Consider the following 20901-nt stretch of genomic DNA (forward strand, 5'->3'; position numbering starts at 1 on the left):
GGATCCTGTTGTTTCCAGACTTGGGTGGCTGGAATCTTTGACAATTTGTAGGGCCTTCCTCTGACACTGCCTGGTATAGAGGACTTGGATGGCAGAGAGCTCAGACCCAGTGATGTACCGGGCCTTACGCATTACCCCGTATAGCGCCTTGCGGTCGGATGCCGTGCAGTTGCCCCACCAGGTGGTGATGCAGCCAGTCAAGATGCTCTCAATGGTGCAGCATAGGGTGTGTGTGTCTCAGTCACCAGATCTCAACCCACACACACACACTTATGGGAGATTCTGGAGCGGCGCCTGAGACCGCGATTTCCACTACCATTAACAAAATGGTAATCACCGAAGCTTATTCCAGACACTTGTATAATCTATGCCAAGGTGCATTGAAGCTGTTCTGGCAGCTTGTGGTGGCCCAATACCTTTATGTTGGTGTTTCCTTTATTTTGTCAGTTACCTGTAGCTAGCTAGCTAATTACACTGTACAATTCATAATAGACTGGTACTATGTAGTCAGCTAGCTAGCTACAGTGCATTTGGAAACCATTCAGATGCCATGACTTTTCCACATTTTGTTGATCATCAATGTACACACAATACCCTATAATGACAAAGGAAAAACAGTTGCTTTTTTTTACATTTCTGCAAAAATTGAGCTCAGATTGTTTCCATTGATCATACTTTAAGATGTTTCTACAACTTGATTGGAGTCCACCTGTGGTAAATTCAATTGCTTGGACATGATTTGGAAGGGACATACCTGTCTATATAAGGTCCCACAGTTGACAGTGCATGTCAGAGAAAATACCAAGCCATGATGTCAAAGGAATTGTCTTGTAAAGCTCTGAGAGGCAAAGATCTGGGGAAGGGTACCAAAACATTTCTGTAGCATTGAAGGTCCCAAGAACACTGTGGCCTCCATCATTCTTAAATGGAAGAAGTTTGAAACCACTAAGACTCTTCCTAGAGCTGTCCGCCCGGCCAAACTGAGCAATCGGGGGAGAAGGGCCTTGGTCAGGGAGGTGAACAATGGTCACTGACAGAGTTCTAGAGTTCCTCTGTGGAGATGGGAGAACCTTACAAAAGGACAACCATCTCTGCAGCACTCCACCAATCAGGCCTTTATGGTAGATTGGCCAGACGGAAGCCACTCCTCAGTAAAAGGCACATGACAGCCCATTTGGAGTTTTCCAAAAGGCACCTTAAGACACCTGTCTATATAAAAGGTCCTACAGTTAACAGTGCATGTCAGAGCAAAAACCAAGCCATGAGGTCGAAGGAATTTGTCCGTAGAGCACCGTGACAGGATTGTGTTGAATACTTATGTAAATGTAATATTTCCCTTAAATTCTTTAAACACATTTGATAAAATATCTAAATTTGTCATTATGGGGTATTTTGTGTAGATTGAGGAGGGAAAAAACTATTTAATACATTTTTGAATAAGGCTGTAACGTAACAAAATGTGGAAAAAGTCAAGGGGTCTGAATGCTTTCCGAATGCACTGTATACATAATGCCAGCCACTAAATCAATTATTTATCTAATAAAAGCAGAATCTAATTAATGTAATTAATGTTAATAAGCTAACCCCATTGTTAAGGCCAGATATTTTTGTCATATGATAATGGTATTTGGTCATATGATTATGGCAGGCAGTAGAGAGAGTGACAGAGAGATAGCATCGACCATGTTGAGGCAGGGAGAGAACAAACGGGTCATCATCAACTCCCCATCTTTGTCGACTGTAGCCCAAGTGCTATAACAAATGTTGTTGCCTACATTCTGATTTCATTTGGTTGTCATGGCAGGGGTCAGAGACAGGCAGTAGTGTGACGGCCCTGAATTTGTCTGAACCGTCTCAGTGCTTCTCCTTCCGATAGGGCGGTTCCCCTTTTAATTCCCTATTAAATAGCCAGCATCAGCTAAGCAAAAGTGGGGTTGTGATGGTGGTGCAAATGAGGATGTGTTCAACCCTCAGTTCCGAAGCTTTTTTACTCAGTTTTGTTGTATTTAAAAGAGTGCTTTGTAGCCTTGTCTCAAGTTTAACCACCAGGATCGGATCCATTCATTTCTTCCTTTGGACAACACATCTCAGTTGGTCTCCACTGTTTCTTCATGGCCTTTCTCAGCTGGAGATCTGTTGGCTGATTGGATTGTCTGACTGACCGACTGACTACAACTTACTTGCATACGGTATTTCATTTGTTTGAGTGTGATTTATACCGTGTTGATTTATGTGGTCAGTTGAAGTTGAAGACTACTGAGATTTGATACTCTTTATGGTTGTGTGGCAAAAGAGTTTGATATTGTGATTGTATGATTGAGACTGGGTTTATGAACGGACAAACATTGCGTGACTAAGGTCACTTGGGTTCACTGAACTCCTTTACCGGGCTGGACTTTTTTATGCCTGAGGTACGGGACTTTTCTTGATGATTCAGAGATCATGGTTTGTTATATTATTATGTGTGTGTGATCATTTATTTTGACCGGATGGGACTCATTCCCTCTCAAACTAAAAGGAGAAATCTATATTTTCTTTGGTAGGCACAACCTACCTGGCACCCTACAAACAATAACCTCAAGTCAAAACCGTTACAGTAGAGAGGGAAAGAGAGCACCGCCCATGTTGATGCAGGGAGAGGACAAATAGGTCATCAGGTGAGAATTTGAGTTACAAGGCACTATCAGTCCCCCGGACCCCCTTAGAAGGGGTGTTGACACCGAAACATGTTGACCCTGACCCCCACCAATATGCAACATAAAAAGTTACGCCCTTCGGATTGTGTATTGCACTGGAGCAGTACATAGTGTCTTACTTGTTTTTTTCCAAGCAACTGTCTGGCAAACTGCTGCCAAAAGACCGGTGTATGAATGATTTGTAGCCCAGGGGGAATATGGGCAAACCAGATCTTTACTTTTCTCACACCCTGACACAATAAAACACATGCAGATACAGGAAAAAAGGGTGGAACACCAATACAGCATAATATTAAGCTCCGATAAGATACACTACATGAACAAAAATATTTGAACATTTAGTGTAAAATATTTGAACACCTGCCTGTTGAACATCTCATTCCAAAATCATGGGCATTAGTATGGAGTTGGTCCCCCCTTTGTTGCTATAACAGCCTCCACTCTGGGAAGGCTTTCCACTAAATGTTGGAACATTGCTGTGGCGACTTGGGCTATTAGGCCTGGCTCGTAGTCGGCGTTCCAATTTATCCCAAAGGTGTTCAATGGAGTTGAGGTCAGGGCTCTGCGCAGGCCAGTCAAGTTCTTCTACACCGATCTCGACAAACCATTTGTGTATAGACCTCACTTTGTTCACAGGGGCATTGTCATGCTGAAACAGGAAAGGGCCTTCCCCAAACTGTTGCCACAAAATAGGAAGCACAGACTCATCTAGAATGTCATTGTATGCTGTGGTGTTAAGATTTCCCTTCACTGGAACTAAAGCACCTAGCCCTAACCATAAAAAACAGCCTCATTCCTCCTCCACCAAACTTTACAGTTGGCATTATGCATTGGGGCAGGTAGCGTTCTCCTGGCATGCGCCAAACCCAGATTCGTCCGTCGGACTGCCTGATGGTGAAGCATGATTCATCACTCCAGAGAACACGTTTCCACTGCTCCGGAGTCCAATTGCGGCAAACTTTACACCACTCCAGCCGATGCTTGGCATTGCATATGGTGATCTTAGGCTTGTGTGCGGCTGCTTGGCCATGGAAACCCATTTCATGAAGCTCCCGCCGAACAGTTCTTGTACTGTTGTTGTTCCAGAGGCAGTTTGGAACTCGGTAGTGAGTGTCGCAATCGAGGAAACAAGCACTCGGAGGACGTGTTCAGTGAGCGTGTGTGGCCTACCACTTCGCGGCTGAGCACCTGTTGCTCTTAGACATTTCGACTTTACAATAACAACACTTACAGTTGACCGGGGAAGTTCTAGCAGGGCAGAAATTTGATGAATTAACTTGTTGGAATGGTGGCATGCTATGACGGTGCCACGTTGAAAGTCACTGAGCTCTTCAGTAAGGCCATTCTACTGCCAATGTTTGTCTATGGAGATTGCATGGCTGTGTGCTCAATTTTATACACCTGTCAGCAACGGGTGTGGCTGAAATAGCCAAATCCACTAATTTGAAGGGGGAGTCCACATACCTTTTCTATATACAGTATGTAACTCACCAACTGGATTCGGTCTTATGTAGCAAAATTAGAATTTATTTTTAAAATTGGATAAAAGTAGAGACTCAGAGCTACATAATGGTATATCATACACTGCATTTGAGGAAACAATGGGAACGTAATTCTGCTTTGAAAGTTGATCAACTTGTAAACTCACTTTTGAGAAAACCGTCTTTCAATGTTTTGGTACTTCTATTGGAGAGCCCTTATGTGTCTACACCCATTCAACATTGTTCACACCCTCTTAAGCATTAGCCAAGTGTTCTGTACGAACTTGCCAGCTAATTCCAGACATCTAAGAGAGAGAGAGAACAGCTAACTGAACTATTATCGCCCTCACAGAGCTGGTTAAGCTGTTATGTTATCCAGAGCGTTGGTGACTGCAACTTTGCTGTCAGATTGTCGGTTCGTAAATTCACATTGTTTCGCGTTCAGAGCGCTCTGGCCAATAAGTAGGGTTGATCCAAAAGCTCTGACCTCACGACAGTCAGAGCTAGCTAACGGTACACTTTAACTTGACATTAGGTTTATGCAGTTTTACTACGCAATAAAAAATCTATAAAATTAAAAGCCGCGTTCGACACGATTACCTAAACATACTGACCAGCTCCAATAGACAGACGCATGCTATATGGCAGAACAATACAAACTCATCTCTTGGCATGTCCGGCCCACTCATTATCTCAGCCAATCATGGCTAACGGAAAGGCTGCTGACTTTTTCTGTAGCTAAACCAACTAGACTCGTAATTTAACATTGTATTCGTATTTACAGATGGCATAAAAGTTTGATATTAAGGCACATGGAAGTTCACATGTTCGAGAAGACATTTCTGCCAAAAAAACACATTTTGATAAAAATAAAAACATTTACATTCAAACGGCTCTACTGTGAAGTCGTGACTTGCGACATACGCCTAATTTCCTGAATCGAGTCACATATAGTGTGCACGTAAATTTTTCTCTTTTGCCACTTTTTTTTGTCACTTTGGACCATTGATACTGTGAGTAAATACAAGACAAAGAGGTGCAAAATGTGAACCTAGAAGAGAGGTTTGTGATCCACAGCAGTCCTCTGTGACCCGTACTGACTGGCCTTGGCATACAAATGCCTGAACATGTTACCTAAGTCAGCCTTGAGTCTGCTATGAGTCAGTTTAAGGGTCTATTTTTACATGCTTTTTCAAAACAGTGTCTATCATGGTGTCAAATTTCACTGGGAGCAAGCGAAATAAACAAACTCCCTCTATGTTGGGTCATAGTGTTGTGACACTGTTTTGGTATTTCAAGATGTTCTCTGTGTGTTGCTGACTTTGTTCTCTCAAGAGCTAAATCAACAGGAAAAGAAGCAAACTCCTCTCTCTGGTGTCTGCTTTAGTCAGACATGGGGTTCTCAGTACTTCATTCTTAAATACGACTGCACTAATGTGTACCTACTAATAAAATACAATCCTGTGATTCAACCCCAAAAGTTTTTTAAGAGCAATCAACATGTCCAAAAGATCTATAGAAGATCCAAAGAAGATCCACGCACTTAAAAAACACTAAAACATAACTTCTGTTCTATGTAAGGGGGTCAAACAGGGAACATCCCAATCTAAGAGAAGCAGCAAAAACTGACCAATGGGTTGGCTGAGTTGCAAGGACACATTGCCAGTCAGCGGCCTGTGACTTTATCAACTTAAGCATACTGTAACTTCACTGTGTGATTGTAAAAAGCACATTTACATGACATTGTCTTCATCATGTGTCCTAATGGAAGCAAAATGATGTACCAAATATCAAACCTAGTTGTCTTAGTTGTCAAACTGGCTTTAACTTCTCCTTAACTGTCTTTTAAAAGCTTATATGTTTACATCCAATGAACCAAATCCATTTCATGACTACCCTGGGCATTGAGCAACCTGTCTAGACCACACATTCCAAGCCAGTGCCAGGCCGAGTGTGATGGCAGATCACTGTTGCTGAAGCAGCACTTGACTGATGGCCATTTGTATTTGTATGTATTATGTATCACCATTAGCTGCTGCCAAGGTGTAAGCTACTCTTCCTGGGGTCTGGCAAAATTAAGGCAGATATACAATTTTAAAAACATTACAATACATTCATAAAATATTTCGCAACACACTATGTGTATGCCCTCAGGCTCCTACTCCACTACCACATATCTACAACACAAAATCCATGTGTACGTATGTTATTGTGTGTGTGTGCATGTGTCTGTGCCTATGTTTGTGTTGCTTCACAGTCCCCGCTGTTCCATAATGTGTATTTTTATCTGTTTTTTAAATCTGATTCTACTGCTGCATCAGTTACCTGATGTGGAATAGAGTTCCATGTAGTCATGGCTCTATGTAGTACTGTGCACCTCCCATAGTCTGTTCTGTACTTAGGGACTGTGAAGAGACCTCTGGTGGCATGTCTTGTGGGGTATGCATGGGTGTCAGAGCTGTGTGCTAGTCGTTTAAACAGACAGCTCGGTGCTTTCAACATGCCAATACCTCTCACAAATACAAGTAATGATGAAGTCAATCTATCCTCCACTTTGAGCCAGGAGAGATTGACGTGCATATTATTGATGTTAACTCTCTGTGCACATCCAAGGGCCAGCCGTGCTGCCCTGTTCTGAGCCAATTGCAAGTCCCTCTTTGTGGCACCTGACCAACCGACTGAACAGTAGTCTAGCTGCAACAAAACTAGAGCTTGTAGGACCTGCCTTGTTGATAGTGCTGTTAAGAAGGTAGAGCAGCACTTTATTATGGACAAACTTCTCCCCATCTTAGCTACTGTTGTATCAATATGTTTTGATATGTTACTCCAAGCAGTTCATATATGTTTGATATGTTACTCCAAGCAGTTTAGTCACCTCAATTTGCTAAATTTCCACATCATTTATTACAAGATTTAGTTGAAGTTTAGGGTTTAGTAAATGATTTGTCCCAAAGACAATGCTTTTAGTTTTTGAAATATTTAGGACTAACGTATTCCTTGCCACCCATTCTGAAACTAACTGCAGCTCTTTGTTAAGTGTTGCAGTCATTTCAGTCGCTGTAGTACCTGACGTGTATAGTGTTGAGTCTTCCGCATACATAGACACACTGGCTTTACTCAAAGCAAGTGGCATGTCATAAGTAAAGATTGAAAAACGTAAGGGGCCTAGAAGGCTGCCCTGGGGAATTCCTGATTCTACCTGGATTGTGTTGGAGAGGCTACCATTGAAGAACACCCTCTGTGTTCTGTCAGACAGGTAACTCTTCATCCACAATATATCAGGGGATGTAAAGCGACAACACCTACGTTTTTCCAGCAGCAGATCATGATCAATAATGTCAAAAGCTGCACTGAAGTCTAACAAAACAGCCCCCACAATCTTTTTATCATCAATTTCTCTCGCCCAATCATTAGTCATTTGTATAGTGCTGTGCTTGTTTAATGTCCTTCCCTATAAGCTTGATAAAAGTCTGTTGTGAATTTGTATACTGTAAAATAACATTGTATCTAGTCAAACACCATTTTTTCCAAAACTTTACTAAGGGCTGGTAACAGGCTGATTGGTCGGCTATTTGCCTTTACTATTCTAAATGAATTTTGCCTCCCTCCAGGCCTGAGGGCGCACACTTTTTAGTAGGCTTAAATTGAAAATATGTCAAATAGGAGTGGTAATTTCGTCCGCTATTATCCTCTGTAATTTTCCATCCAAGTTGTCAGACCCCGGTGACTTGTCATTGTTGATAGACAACAATATTTTCACCTCTTCCACACTCACTTTACGGAATTCAAAATTACAGTGCTTGTCTTTCATAATTTGGTCAGATATACTTGGATGTGTAGTGTAAGCATTTGTTGCTGGCATGTGATGCCTAAGTTTGCTTATCTTGCCAATGAAAAAAATAATTCAAGTAGTTTGCAATATCAGTCAGTTTTGTGATGAATGAGCCATCTGATTCAATGAATGATGGAGCTGAGGTTGCCTTTTTCCCCAAAATGTAATTGAGAGTTTTACTATAATGTCTTTGTTTCACAGTGTAGTATTTTTATTCAGTTTAGTCACATGATTTCTCAATTTGAGGTACGTTTGCCAATCGGTTGTGCAGCCAGACTAATTTGCCATTACTTTTGCCTCATACCTCTCAACCATATAATTTTTTCATTTCTCATCAATCCACTGGGATTTAACCGTTTTTACAGTAATTTTCTTGATGGAAATGTGCATGCTTATTAGTAAATGTGTCAAGTGCAGCATCTGTTTGCTCCTCATTACACACCACTGACAAATATTCTTTACATCAACAACATAGGACTCACTACACAACTTATTGTATGACCTCTTATACACTATATTAGGCCCAGCACTTTGGTTTCCCTAGATATGGCTACTATATTGTGATCACTACATCCGATGGATCTGGATACTGCTTTCAAGCACATTTCTGTAGCATTAGTAAAAATGTGATTAATATATATTGATGATTTCATCCCTGTGCTGTTTCTAACTACCCTGGTAGGTTGACTGATAACCTGAACCAGGTTGCAGGCACTGGTTACAGTTTGAAGTTTTTTCTTGAGTGGGCAGCTTGATGAATATTTAAATCATCCAGAAAATATACCTCTGTTGATATCACATACATTATCAAGCATTTCACACATTATCCAGATACGGACTGTTAGCAGTAGATGGTATATAGCAGCTTCGCACAAGAACGGGCTTTAGGTGAGGCAGATGAACCTGTAGCCATATTACTTCAGTATTTAACATGATGACTTACCACACAGCATAGTGGTGCAGTCCACCAGACTGTGGATCCAGGCTGTCCCTGAATAGTCCCCTCCAAAGTGCATCTGAAACTCCACAAAGAAGATGGAGATGCATCTGGAACAGAAGAAAAAGATCAAGATGAAGAGAAATCATGACATATAAGGATTATCTTGCATATTTCAAAATGTCTCAGAACTTAAAAATGTATGTTTCCTAGTGGTGTATCTGTCACACATTTGACACAAGTCACAATGGTGTGCATACACGCACACACACACACACGGTCTGACAAGCACACACACCAACACACCATTTTTGGTGTATACAGCACATGTTCTCAGAACACACTGAGGTTTCTTCAATTATGTAATTACTCTTTTCCAGCTAGACATGGTGATGACCTGAGCGGTCGGAGGGAGCGATGCAACCGTAATGAATTGTGTAATCACGAAGCTGAGGGGAGAGCTGTAAAAAGCCTGGGACGTGTGGGAAGAACGCCTGCTTGGGGGGTAATGAACCACAAGCTCCTACGTCCGAGTCTGCAGAGGGGCTGCACCTGTACAAACAGAGGAATAGCACGTCAGGCGATAAGGCCCAGGTCACTCAGTGTGAATGTGATGGCCATCTGATCCTCATGTCCTCCCCAGCACTGGCCAGAGAACGCACATGTGGGGACCTACATAGGGCGGCCCTCCGTCAGCCTGCTGTTTCCTTACACACAACACAAACGTGTATACACACGCTGTCCGCTACAGCTGGTTTAGGGGTTTAAACTCACTCACTAGACCTCAAAGGACCTTGGGATCACTTATGCATATCAAGAAAGTAGAGGATCAGGACTGGCTAGACTTATTACCTTTGGTTACACTCAAACCCTTGGTAAAATTTCACCCATTCCTTCCAATTCCGACCTAATATTGCAATGTGCAATAGGGTAAAGGTTGAAGGTGACAATCTGGGCAGGCATTATCAGTTTACAACCATCAGTGACCAGGTTGCTGTTTGAAAAGTATTGAATAATGTTGGGAGGGACATTCCAACATGCTCTTCCTTGTTTAAATGTTTTCCAATTCTAATCTACACAAAGGATTGCCTGATGTAAATGTGAGACTATAATCTCCTTCTTTATCCCTCACCCAACAGGTCTTCATCTGACTGAACAATTTTTTTTCAGTAACGCAATTCACTAAACCCCCTTCACCTGGGTAACAAAGCATGAAACGTGAAACCTTGAAAAACAACATTTTAGAGGAGACCTACAAAAATGTATTTGTTCCAGCAAACAGTTCGCCAGACTTTTTTTTCTGGCAAGCAATTCTCTCAAGATTCTATTTGAATCTGTGGCAAACCTGTGGCAACAATATTTATTGCCATTAGTGACAAACCGTTTACCAGAAACCTTTTCTGGTGAAGACATGAGTTCCAAGACCAGTAACCGTTGGTGACCAGTCAGGGGGAGAAGGAAAATCAGTTGGAAAGCCATCTACCTAGCTACCTACCGAAATTGTCCAGTGAGCAGGGGTTGGAACCGGTTCAGGGAACAGAACCGAAAACTGAAAAATAAGGACAATTTTTAGAGGAACAGAACCAGAACCGAGAACTAAAGTGATCAATACTGTTCCGGAACAGAACCGTTATTTTTAAAAGCATGGGAATCGGTTAATAATGTTATTTTATGGGCATTTTTTTCAGTCCGACAAAAAACGCAACAAAGTGCCTGTGCAAAGCCCTCACTGTCACTCAAACTTGTTCCAGTGTCTGCCTGCCTGCCAGCTGAAAATCTTTGCCAGTGTGTGTGTAGTGTAATTGCCCCTACCCCTCCTTCCGAAGCATACATAGTCTACTGTAGCTACTGACATTACAGGGGTGATTCAGAAATTAGGGAGAGCAATGTTTAATTAGAGAATAATGGATTAACTTTTTCAATGCTAGTTAAGGATACTATAGTTATCATGTTTCACATTGGATTTATAATCTACAAAAAGCTAAGATGTGTTATTATTTTAATTCTGGTGCCGCTCTGAACATGCAAACTTGTTAGCTAGCTAAGCTTGTTAGCTTATGATCAATTAGCCTTTTAAAATGACAAACTTGGATTAGCTAACACAACGTGCCATTGGAACACAGGCGTGATGGTTGCTGATAATGGGCCTCTGTACGCCTATGTAGATATTCCCTATGTAGATATTCCCTCCAAAATCAGCCGTTTCCAGCTACAGTAGTCATTTGCAACGTTAACAATGTCTACACTTTCTAATCAATTTGATGTTATTTTAATGGACAAAACATGTGCTTTTCTTTGAAAAACAAGGACATTTCTAAGTGACTACAAACTTTTGAACGGTAGTGTATATTGATTTCAGAGTTTAAAAAAGAAACCGGAACAATATAAACCGTAACTTTTTGGGGATTTTAACTGGTTCAGAACTTTATTTTGCTAGTCGGAACAAAACGATTGGGAAATAATGTTGGTTCCAACCCCTGCCGTTGAGTGTCTAACTTATTCATTAAACATCCTAAGAAACTTTTAAATTGTGTTAGCTAATTGATGCTTCGTTAGCAATGTCATGTTTTATCGGATAGAGTGAAACACATTTTGGCTAGTGCTTAACGTTAGCTGTCATATTTTTGCACAATTAATGTGATAGCTAGCTAGCTAGCTAACTAATGATTTGCCTAAACACTTATATTTTTAGGTGAATATCTTGCTGTCTTAGTACCAATATGCATGTCAATACGTTAGTGTCACCGTTCAGTAGCATGTTAGCTAGAACAGCTAAGGTTGCAACAATATGAGCTAACTTGACATCAAAGCAAAACTTTACTTTTGCAGATGGATACCGTTCCCCTACCCGCGGTGTTGGTTGAGGCTGCATTGGGAGGAGGATGCATCAACAACCTGGAAATATGTTAGTGGTGCACTCCCTCATAACACTTTTTTTTGAGTGATAAATGAGTGTATTGTCTTCAAGCTTGAAAAGGAAGCTATGTAAATGCATGTATTATTCTGATAAATGTAGCCTTCATACATTCATTCTTTGTAACAATTAGATCTCTCATTGTTTTAAACTAATAGCTAGCTCATCTTAATCACGTGTTGTTAATTCTCTCTTTCTTTCTAGAAGCAATCCGTTACAATGCAAGAAGACAGATTAAGGCCTTCAATCAGACTGAGGACAGAGAAATATGTGTGCACCTGGTCAAGGTTTCTTGCATGCGTGGCTTTGTTAACAATAATTAATTTAGGAAAATAATATGAATTCCCATACTAGGCATAAATACATTTTATGTTGCATTTCTTCCACCCAAGCCTTGTACACCTGAGTCAGGAAGAAGAGATAACTAGTATTTTACATTTAGCAGATGCTCTTATCCAGAGCAATTTACAGTAGTGAGTGCATACATTTTCATACTGGTCCCCTGTGGAAATCAAACCCAAATCCCTGGCAATGCAAGAGACATGCTCTAGCAATTGAGCCACACAGGACAACTAAACTCAGCAAATAAAGAAACGTACTCTCACTGTCAACTACGTTTATTTTCAGCAAACTTAACATGTGTAAATATTTGTATGAACATAACAAGATTCAACAACTGAGACATAAACTGAACAAGTTTCACAGACATGTGACTAACAGAAATTGAATAATGTTTCCCTGAACAAAGGGGGGATCAAAAGTAACAGTCAGTATCTGGTGTGGCCACCAGCTGCATAAGTACTGCAGTGCATCTCCTCCTCATGGACTGCACCAGATTTGCCCGTTCTTGCTGTGAGATGTTACCTCATTCTTCCACCAAGGCACCTGCAAGTTCCTGGACATTTCTGGGGGGAATGGCCCTAGCCCTCACCCTCTGATCCAACAGGTCCCAGACGTGCTCAATGGGATCTTCGCTGGCCATGGTAGAGATTGCCTGCAATGACAACAAGCTCAGTCCGATGATGCTGTGACACACCGCCCCAGACCATGACGGACCCTCCACCTCGAAATCGATCCCGCTCCAGAGTACAGGCCTCGGTGTAACGCTCATACCTTCGACGATAAACGTAGAACCGACCATCACCCCTGGTGAGACATAACCGCGACTCGTCAGTGAAGAGCACTTTCTGCCAGTCCTGTCAGGTCCAGCGACGGTGGGTTTGTGCCCATAGGCACCGTTGTTGCCGGTGATGTCTGGTGAGGACCTGCCTTACAACAGGCCTACAAGACCTCAGTCCAGCCTCTATGAGCCTATTGTGGACAGTCTGAGCACTGATGGAGGGATTGTGCGTTCCTGGTGTAACTCGGGCATTTGTTGTTGCTGCCATCCTGTACCTGTCCCGCAGGTGTGATGTTCGGATGTACCGATCCTGTGCAGGTGTTGTTACACATGGTCTGCCACTGCGAGGACGATCAGCTGTCCGTCCTGTCTCCCTGTAGCGATGGCCTTAGGCGTCTCACAGTACGGACATTGCAATTTATTGCCCTGGCCACAACTGCAGTCCTCATGCCTCCTTGCAGCATGCCTAAGGCACGTTCACGCAGATGAGCAGGTGCATGTTCATTAATTGTTTATGGTTCATTGAACAAGCATGGGAAACAGTGTTTAAACCCTTTACAATGAGGATCTGGGAAGATATTTGGATTTTTACAAATTATCTTTGAAAGACAGGGTCCTGAAAAGGGGACATTTCTTTTTTTGCTGAGTTTAGTAGATAACTGGCTCTTAATGATCAAGTCCCCAGTCTAGATTGAACATCATAATTAGTTGATTAGTTTGAATCACTTGTGCTAATGCTTGGCTGGAGAAAAATGTTGTATACTGTGGCTCTCTAGGAACAGTTGGCCATAAATGTAAAGGTAGCTATAGTAAGCCTAAGCCTCAGTTTACACTAGCTACCTCGTTTGTTTATACAGCATTTATACAAGACAGAAACATTGCTTCCTTGCTGAAAAATATATAGAATGTAGGTTTCAGTGAAAAGCATAGCAACATCAAGGTAACATTGTAACAGCTGTCGCTGTTTTTCAAAGCCAAATCCACCCATTAGCCGTTGAGTCTACCATTAAAAATGTTTTCAGTATCCTAATTGTTTTTGTTTGGTGTGTTCTGTGATTGTTTCAGTGCATGCATTCAACAAGCTTTGGACGAAGGACTTCCACAGGGCCGCTATCTCCAAAGTTCACTCAAAAAGGCAATAGTTCTGAACTTATTTTGATTCAGTTTTTGTTATCTAAATATTTTTTTTTTTTATAATTATCTTTTAAAATTCCATTGGTTAAAAGCTATTGCTCAGTCATCACTTGGCTCATGTAAATTCTGTAGTTGCTCCATTAAACATCCTAAGGTCAACATCCCCAATGTGTTCACATTTCTCTCATGTAAATGTTATTTGGGAAATATTCAGTCTTTAGTTTTTTCTTCATTAGCATGCTGATGATTTCAAGTTGTATTGATTTATTTTTACCTGTTTAGACATCGAACACATGTTGTTTAGTATATTTAGTATGTTTAGTTCCGTTTTCTCTGTGAGAAGCAAGTTCATTTAAAGTTATATGTGATTTGGTTTACGTAGATACAACATGTCAATGGTAATACAAAATTCAAAAGGCACTCGCACATCTGAGCTATCTTTGTTGCAGGTGCATGGTAACACTTGAATAAGATGAGAAAGTATAAGAAACCTGCACACTGCTCTTGATTGTTTCACTGCTCTTTAATAAGCTTTACGTATCGGCCTCAAGGCCTTCGTCAGAGCTTTTGTGAGTGTTTATAATTTGCACTCTTATGTAGACATTGCTCCCAACACATCTGTTCAATGTATCGAATGGGGTTGGAGTTGAGGAAAATTCCCAAAAAGTCTTAATGATGAAATGCCCATGCATGTTATGTTGTAAATGTGAACATAAATTAATGCCACTACTTCAGACTACTCTGCCGTTTTTTCTTGCACTGTACCAAATGATTTATGAAAACTTACATGATAGGTCGATGTCCTCATTGTGGTTTTACAGACTTGTTTAATGCGTTTTATGTACACACTTTATTAGAATACTTATGAAAGGCACATTGTTATATTTGGTAACACTTGCTTATTTTCCCTTGACTCCAACCCCATTCGATGCATTGAAAGGATGTGGGTGGAGCAATGTTGTTAATACACAAAGTAACCAAAAACCTGATATAATTTGCATACATAATGCTTCCCAGAATTGTTTGCCATAAGTTCACAAGTCGCCGCAAATTTGCCGCAACAGTTTGCCACAAAACTCATTTGCGTGTGAAAATATTGTCAAAGATTTGTCACAACTATTTGCCAGAACTAAGCCTGTTTTTTTCCGGTAAGGGTAGATGTTAAAACACAACCATCCTCAGTCAGGGTGTATTGCGCTTCAATGTAGTTCTATACCGAAGGCCTGCTCCTGACCTGCAGGTTGTTTACCAGGCACCCAGTGTAACCTGAACTGGTAAGTGTGATGGCAGAAACACAAGATACCTCTTGCCACTTTAGTAAACCGGAGTCTTGTTCTCAAGTCATACTCAGTCCAAGTTGCACTATATATAGAGTTGGATTTGACCTGTATTACATATATTATTATAAACATTTCATCATACCATAACCGTGTTATTGTTTGAAAATCATTTTCAGATGTATTTAAAAGGACATACAATATTTCTGTGTAAGATGATAATAAGTATTGGAGAATAAGTATTTTTGAATACCTTTCAACTCACACACTTTATTAAGTACATAGCCCACCATTATAGAATGGATGGATAACCTGCATCAAGTTTGGTTAAAATTATTGTTGAGTTTTGTTTGAAATCATAATTTGTCCCAATAACTTAACTGTACTCAAACATGTAATAAAATTGCTAATAGACTGATTTGTTAGGATGCCCACATATACTGTAAAATAAACCCACATGCTTATCACTCCACAGTTCCCAGAGTTGGGTCAGGTCCCAGGGGATCTGCAGTGACTCTCTCCAGCTGCCAGACTTACCTAGTGACGGCACGTGTGCAAACAGTGACCATGAAGCAGCCGGCCACGATCACCCAGCCCCAGCCCCCATCAGGAGGGGGGACCGCTGGTCTCTTCTTCCCCTGAGCCATAGCCGCAGCATGAACCATGCTCAGATCCTTGTTCTGTTCACTCGGTTTTCTCCTGTTCTCAGCCAAGAAGCCCCAGGTACACCTCGCAGACAGACAGCCTCACACAGTCACACCTAGAATGGGTTGCACTGATTGTTGAAGAGGCTGTTCAGTTCACTTCAGTTACACTGTTGTAGAACACAGGAAGAAGCAAATATACTAGCTAAGACTCTATGAATAAGTAAAAAGGAGGCTCAGAATCATTGACAGGCATCAATTGAGATGCAGTACCCATAAACAAAAAACCTCAGACATCTTCTCTGGGTCTAAAACATGTCCAGCCCATTCAACATTTGTTGAAGAGCTAGCCTACAAACAAGGCTAGTCACTGCTGATGTGCATGTTGAAATACTTTACTCCCCGGCCTAAGCAGCACAGTGAGGCGACAGGGTAATGACGTAGGAGTCCATGAGAGGAGGTGTTTACTGGCAGGGTGTCAGGGCTAACTCGGGGTGGTACAATATTAACTTCAGACACTAGCAGCCGTCTGCTGGCATGACTTCGCACCCTGTTGAAAAGCTGTGGCATATGCTAGCCTAAAACACTTTCCATCTCTGCAGCTTTGGCTCCTCAGATGTCCATTGGCCAGTTGATTTGGCTACCCTTCATTTCCCTTAAATGTACTCCCACATGCAGCAAAAAAGGCTTTGATTGATGAATGTCAGTTAATGTCAGTACTTAAATCAGTCATCTTAATCAGTAATCCAGTGTGATTTAAATCAGTATTCCAAACGCACTAGCTCTATGATATCTTTATATGGAAACTAAATAAAGAGTTAACATTTTTAAATAAGAACATGGAGAATATACAGTGCCTTTAGCAAGTATTCATACCCCTTGACTTATTCCACATGTTGTTGTGTTACAGCCTGAATTCAAAATTGATTAAATAGATGTTTTGCTCTCAGCAATCTACACACAATACCACATAATGATAAAGTGAAAACATATTTTTTGAAATCTTTTAAAATGTATTTAAAATTAAATACAGAACTATCTCATTTACATAAGCATTCACGCCCCTGAGTAAATACTTTGCAGAAGCACTTTTGGCAATGATTAAAACTGTAATTCTTTCTGGGTAAGTCTCTAAGAGCTTTCCGCACATGGATTGCGCAACATTTGCACATTATTGTAATAAAAATTCTTAAAGCTCTGTCAAATTGGTTGTTGATCATTGCTAGACAACCATTTTCAAGTCTTGCCATAGATTTGCCATAGATTTAAGTCAAAACTGTAACTCAGCCACTGAGGACCATTCACTGTCTTCTTGGTGAGCAACTCCAGTGTAGATTTGGCCTTGTGTTTTAGATTATTGTCCTGCTGAAAGGTGAATTCATCTCCCTGTGTCTGGTGGAAAGCAGACTGAACCAGATTTTCCAGATTTTGCCTGTGTTTAGCTCCATTACATTAATTTTTAACAAAGTTGTATGCCATTTGTAAATACGAATAAAATGGTATAATTATGAGCCTTGTTGGTTTAGCCACAGAAAACTGCCCTACCATGCAAAAAGGCAGTAACTGCTCATTTTGTCAAAAATGAGTTAATGTCATTTTTGCTACATTAAATACATATGCATAATCATGTGGACAAGTATCCTGCCTCTATTGTATTGTGTTTTGGAGAAAATGGGGGTCATGTTAGCAGTTACTGCATAAAGTTACTGTGAAACCAAGGTAAATAAAAGCCATTTTTCTCAGTTCCACGCTATGAGCAGCTACTGCCTTTTTGCTTGGTAGGGCAGAAAAAGTGAGCAACTTTCCCTCTAGCCACGGTTGGCTGAGATAATGAGTGGGCTGGACATGCCGAGAGATAAGTTTGGATTGGTCTGCCATATAGCACGCTTCTGTCTATTTGAGCTGGTCAGTATGTCTAGTTAATCCTGTCTAATGCTGCTTTTAAACAAATGTATTGCATAGTAAAACTGCATAAGTGTTGCTCTCCACTTTCCAGAGGACCGAGTTTTGAAATCTGTGGAATTAGAGTATGACAGCTAATGAGATGGAGAAAACACCTGTCTCCGGATTACATCTTCAAACTAAGGGCAGGCAATGCATCCGACAGGAGACGTGTCCATCCATAATGTATACGGGTAAGACAGTCTAGCTAGCTACATTTTCAGATATTACATGTTTCTAATTTTGACAGAAAGTGGTTTCATTTCAAGTTAAAATGCACTGTTAGCTAGCTAACGTTAGCTGGCTGGCTCACTAGCTAATGTTACATGTATGATATTATTATTCGTATCTCAGAGACATTTGCTTGGCTAGTTATAGCCTAATGTTAGCTAGCTAACATTGAACCTGGTTGGTTAGCTACCTGCAGACTCATGCAGGGTAGTAATGTCATGAGTTGTGATTATAGTTCATTGTTTAACAAAAGACTCCACTATTCAAATAACAATTTTGGGTGCATTCGATTTCAGTGCACTCTGTGTGTGTGCCAGAGCGCAGAATAACGGATAAATTTACAAACGCTCAACACATGTTGAATATGACTGGTGTCAGTAAACGTCGGCAAAAAAGCATAATTAAATTGTTGCCAGCAGCATAGTTACAGTCACCAACACTCTGGATAACAAGAAAACAGCATAACCAGCTCTGTTAGGATGAGTAAAATGCTCAGTTTGGGTGCGGGCTAAAGCTTAAGAGGGTGTGAACAATGCTGAATGGCTGTAGACAAAGAAGAGTTCTCAGGTAGGTATCAACATTTTCAAAGGCCATTTTCTCAAAAGTGGTGTTACAAGTTTATCAACTTTCAAAGCATACTTTCCCATTGTTCCTCAAATGCAGTGTATGATATACCATTTTGTAGCTCTGTGTCTGCTTTTAACCAATGTAAAAAACATTATTTCAAATTTTGCTACATAAGACCGAATCAAGGCAGTTGGTCACAATTACAAGCATTTTTGCAGTATTACTTTAGTGCCTTGTTGAAAACAGGATACATGTTTTGGAATATTTTTATTCTGTGCAGGCTTCCTTCTTTTCACTCTGTCAATTAGGTTAGTATTGTGGAGTAACTACAATGTTGTTGATCCATCCTCAGTCACCATTGGACTTATGGTGAAATTCCTGAATTCCTGAATTCTCTCAGGCAACTGAGTTAGGAAGGACACATGTATCTTTGTAGTGACTGGGTGTAAGTGTAGTTAATAACTTTACCATGTTCAAAGGGATATTCAATGTCTTTTTTTTTACCTATCTACTAATAGGTGCCTTTCTTTGCGAGGCATTGGAAAACCTCCCTTGTCTTTGTGGTAGAATCTGTGTTTGAAATTCACTGCTCAACTGAGGGACCTTACAGATAATTGTATGTGTGGGGTACAGATATAAGGTAGTCATTAAAAAATCATGTTAAACACTATTATTGCACACAGAGTGAGTCCATGCAACTTGTTATGTGACTTGTTAAGCACAGTTTTACTCCTGAACTTATTTAGGCTTGCCATAACAAAGGGGTTGAGTACTTATTGACTCAAGACATTTCAGCTTTTCATTTTTTATGAATTTGTAAAAATGTGAAAAAACATAATTCCACTTTTACATTATGGAGTATTGTATGTAGGTCCGTGAAAAATTCTCGATTTAATACGTTTTAAACGTATTAAAACGTATACTGTAAAACAATTGTCTGCATTTCTAGTTGGTTAAAACTTGTCTGACTCCATTGCTTCAGCTGCTGAGCCCATGGCAACCACATGCCTGGTTCAACATGGCCAGAGCTACATTATTGCACAGCAGGGAGAATAATCTACTGAATATTTTGAGTTCATTGAATCCAAACTATTACTACATAGCCCAATCTAGGTAAATTGTCCATCTAAATGTTGCTGACAAAAATAATAATAGATCATTTCATGGCATGTTTGTTTATCATTGTTTTGTTAACCTTAGAACTTAGACATTTGCCACAGTCGGCAAAGTTTTGATTCTGAGGTTTAGGAGATTCAATATTGCACTTCAAATTCATCAAGTAAAAACATGGGATCATGCGATAATGTTAGAGCCTCATATAATTGAGGCTGCAGAAAACATAAGGCAACGCAAGCAATATATAGTATGTGTCGAATTGACACATCACAGAAGGCAGATATTGTGTGGTGGGTTCACGCGGCTTAACTATCGACAATGTGGACTGGGTCTGTAATTAAATATCTCAACCATGTTCACCATATTTCCTCTTCAGGAAATGGCAAGTTCTCAAAAACGTGCAGCTGTAGTAAAATGTGTAAAACTTTTTCAGACCTTCTTTTCTCTTTGTGTTACCTTAGCGTGCAATCATTTCCTGTTTATATCAAACAAAACATGTGAATCAGTAAGTGACGGAATAAACAACTTCGGCGACTTTGTAACATTCTGTTCTTCTAATGAATACCTTTCGTTCTCATCAGCATCGGTCAAAGCGCCAATAGAACACCAGAGGCTGCTGGCTTCGTAGGCTACACATATTTTTTTAAACAATCAATTGGAAATAATACACAGAGCACAAACATTAGAAAATATTTCCAATAAACATTTTCCCCACACGTTCTAAGATGGAGCAATAAGGTTCTTACCTTTCCAGACACACACATCAGCTGTTGTTGAATTGCATAGCTCAGTCAAGTCATTTACAGCCAACCTTGTCTCATAGCATTTCGTATTATTCGGTACGAAAATCCGAGACACTCCATTTGGTATGATATGTTACGTTTCGTATGGTATTTTTAATTTGTTGATGTCCATCAGCCATTGTGTATGATATGTTACAAATTTTAATACGTATGATTTGTTACACATTTTCGAAACATACAATATGTTACGAATTGGAAAATTTACAAA

At 40.5% G+C, this 20901-nt stretch overlaps 1 protein-coding gene and 1 long non-coding RNA gene across 4 annotated transcripts in view; one reads left to right on the forward strand and one right to left on the reverse strand.

The window, feature by feature from the left end:
* LOC139580910 (monocarboxylate transporter 12-B-like) overlaps window positions 1–20686 on the reverse strand; it is a 28598-nt gene extending 7912 nt beyond the window's left edge. Inside the window, exons 1-3 of one of the 2 annotated variants that reach the window (XM_071410056.1) lie at window positions 20637–20686; window positions 15929–16166; window positions 8953–9056 (exon numbers count right to left, since the gene is read on the reverse strand). In XM_071410056.1, coding sequence (XP_071266157.1) covers window positions 8953–9056; window positions 15929–16056 — 232 coding nt within the window. In that variant the 5' untranslated portion in view covers window positions 16057–16166; window positions 20637–20686. Of the gene's footprint in view, window positions 1–8952; window positions 9057–9316; window positions 9456–15928; window positions 16167–20636 lie in introns of those variants that run through there. The other variant, XM_071410057.1, reaches the window with a different exon arrangement.
* On the forward strand, window positions 1930–14843 carry LOC139580911 (uncharacterized). Of its 2 annotated transcripts, none has more exons than XR_011676120.1 (4): window positions 1930–2189; window positions 11776–11851; window positions 12065–12147; window positions 14046–14843. It is a non-coding gene; the product is annotated as an uncharacterized lncRNA (long non-coding RNA). The 2 variants fall into 2 exon arrangements; XR_011676121.1 differs by having other exon boundaries at window positions 1931–2189; window positions 12065–12130.
* Window positions 20687–20901: the final 215 nt, after the last annotated feature.

The sequence above is a fragment of the Salvelinus alpinus genome, chromosome 7, assembly GCF_045679555.1.
Source record: "Salvelinus alpinus chromosome 7, SLU_Salpinus.1, whole genome shotgun sequence".
In the NCBI taxonomy this organism is placed as follows: Eukaryota; Metazoa; Chordata; class Actinopteri; order Salmoniformes; family Salmonidae; genus Salvelinus; species Salvelinus alpinus.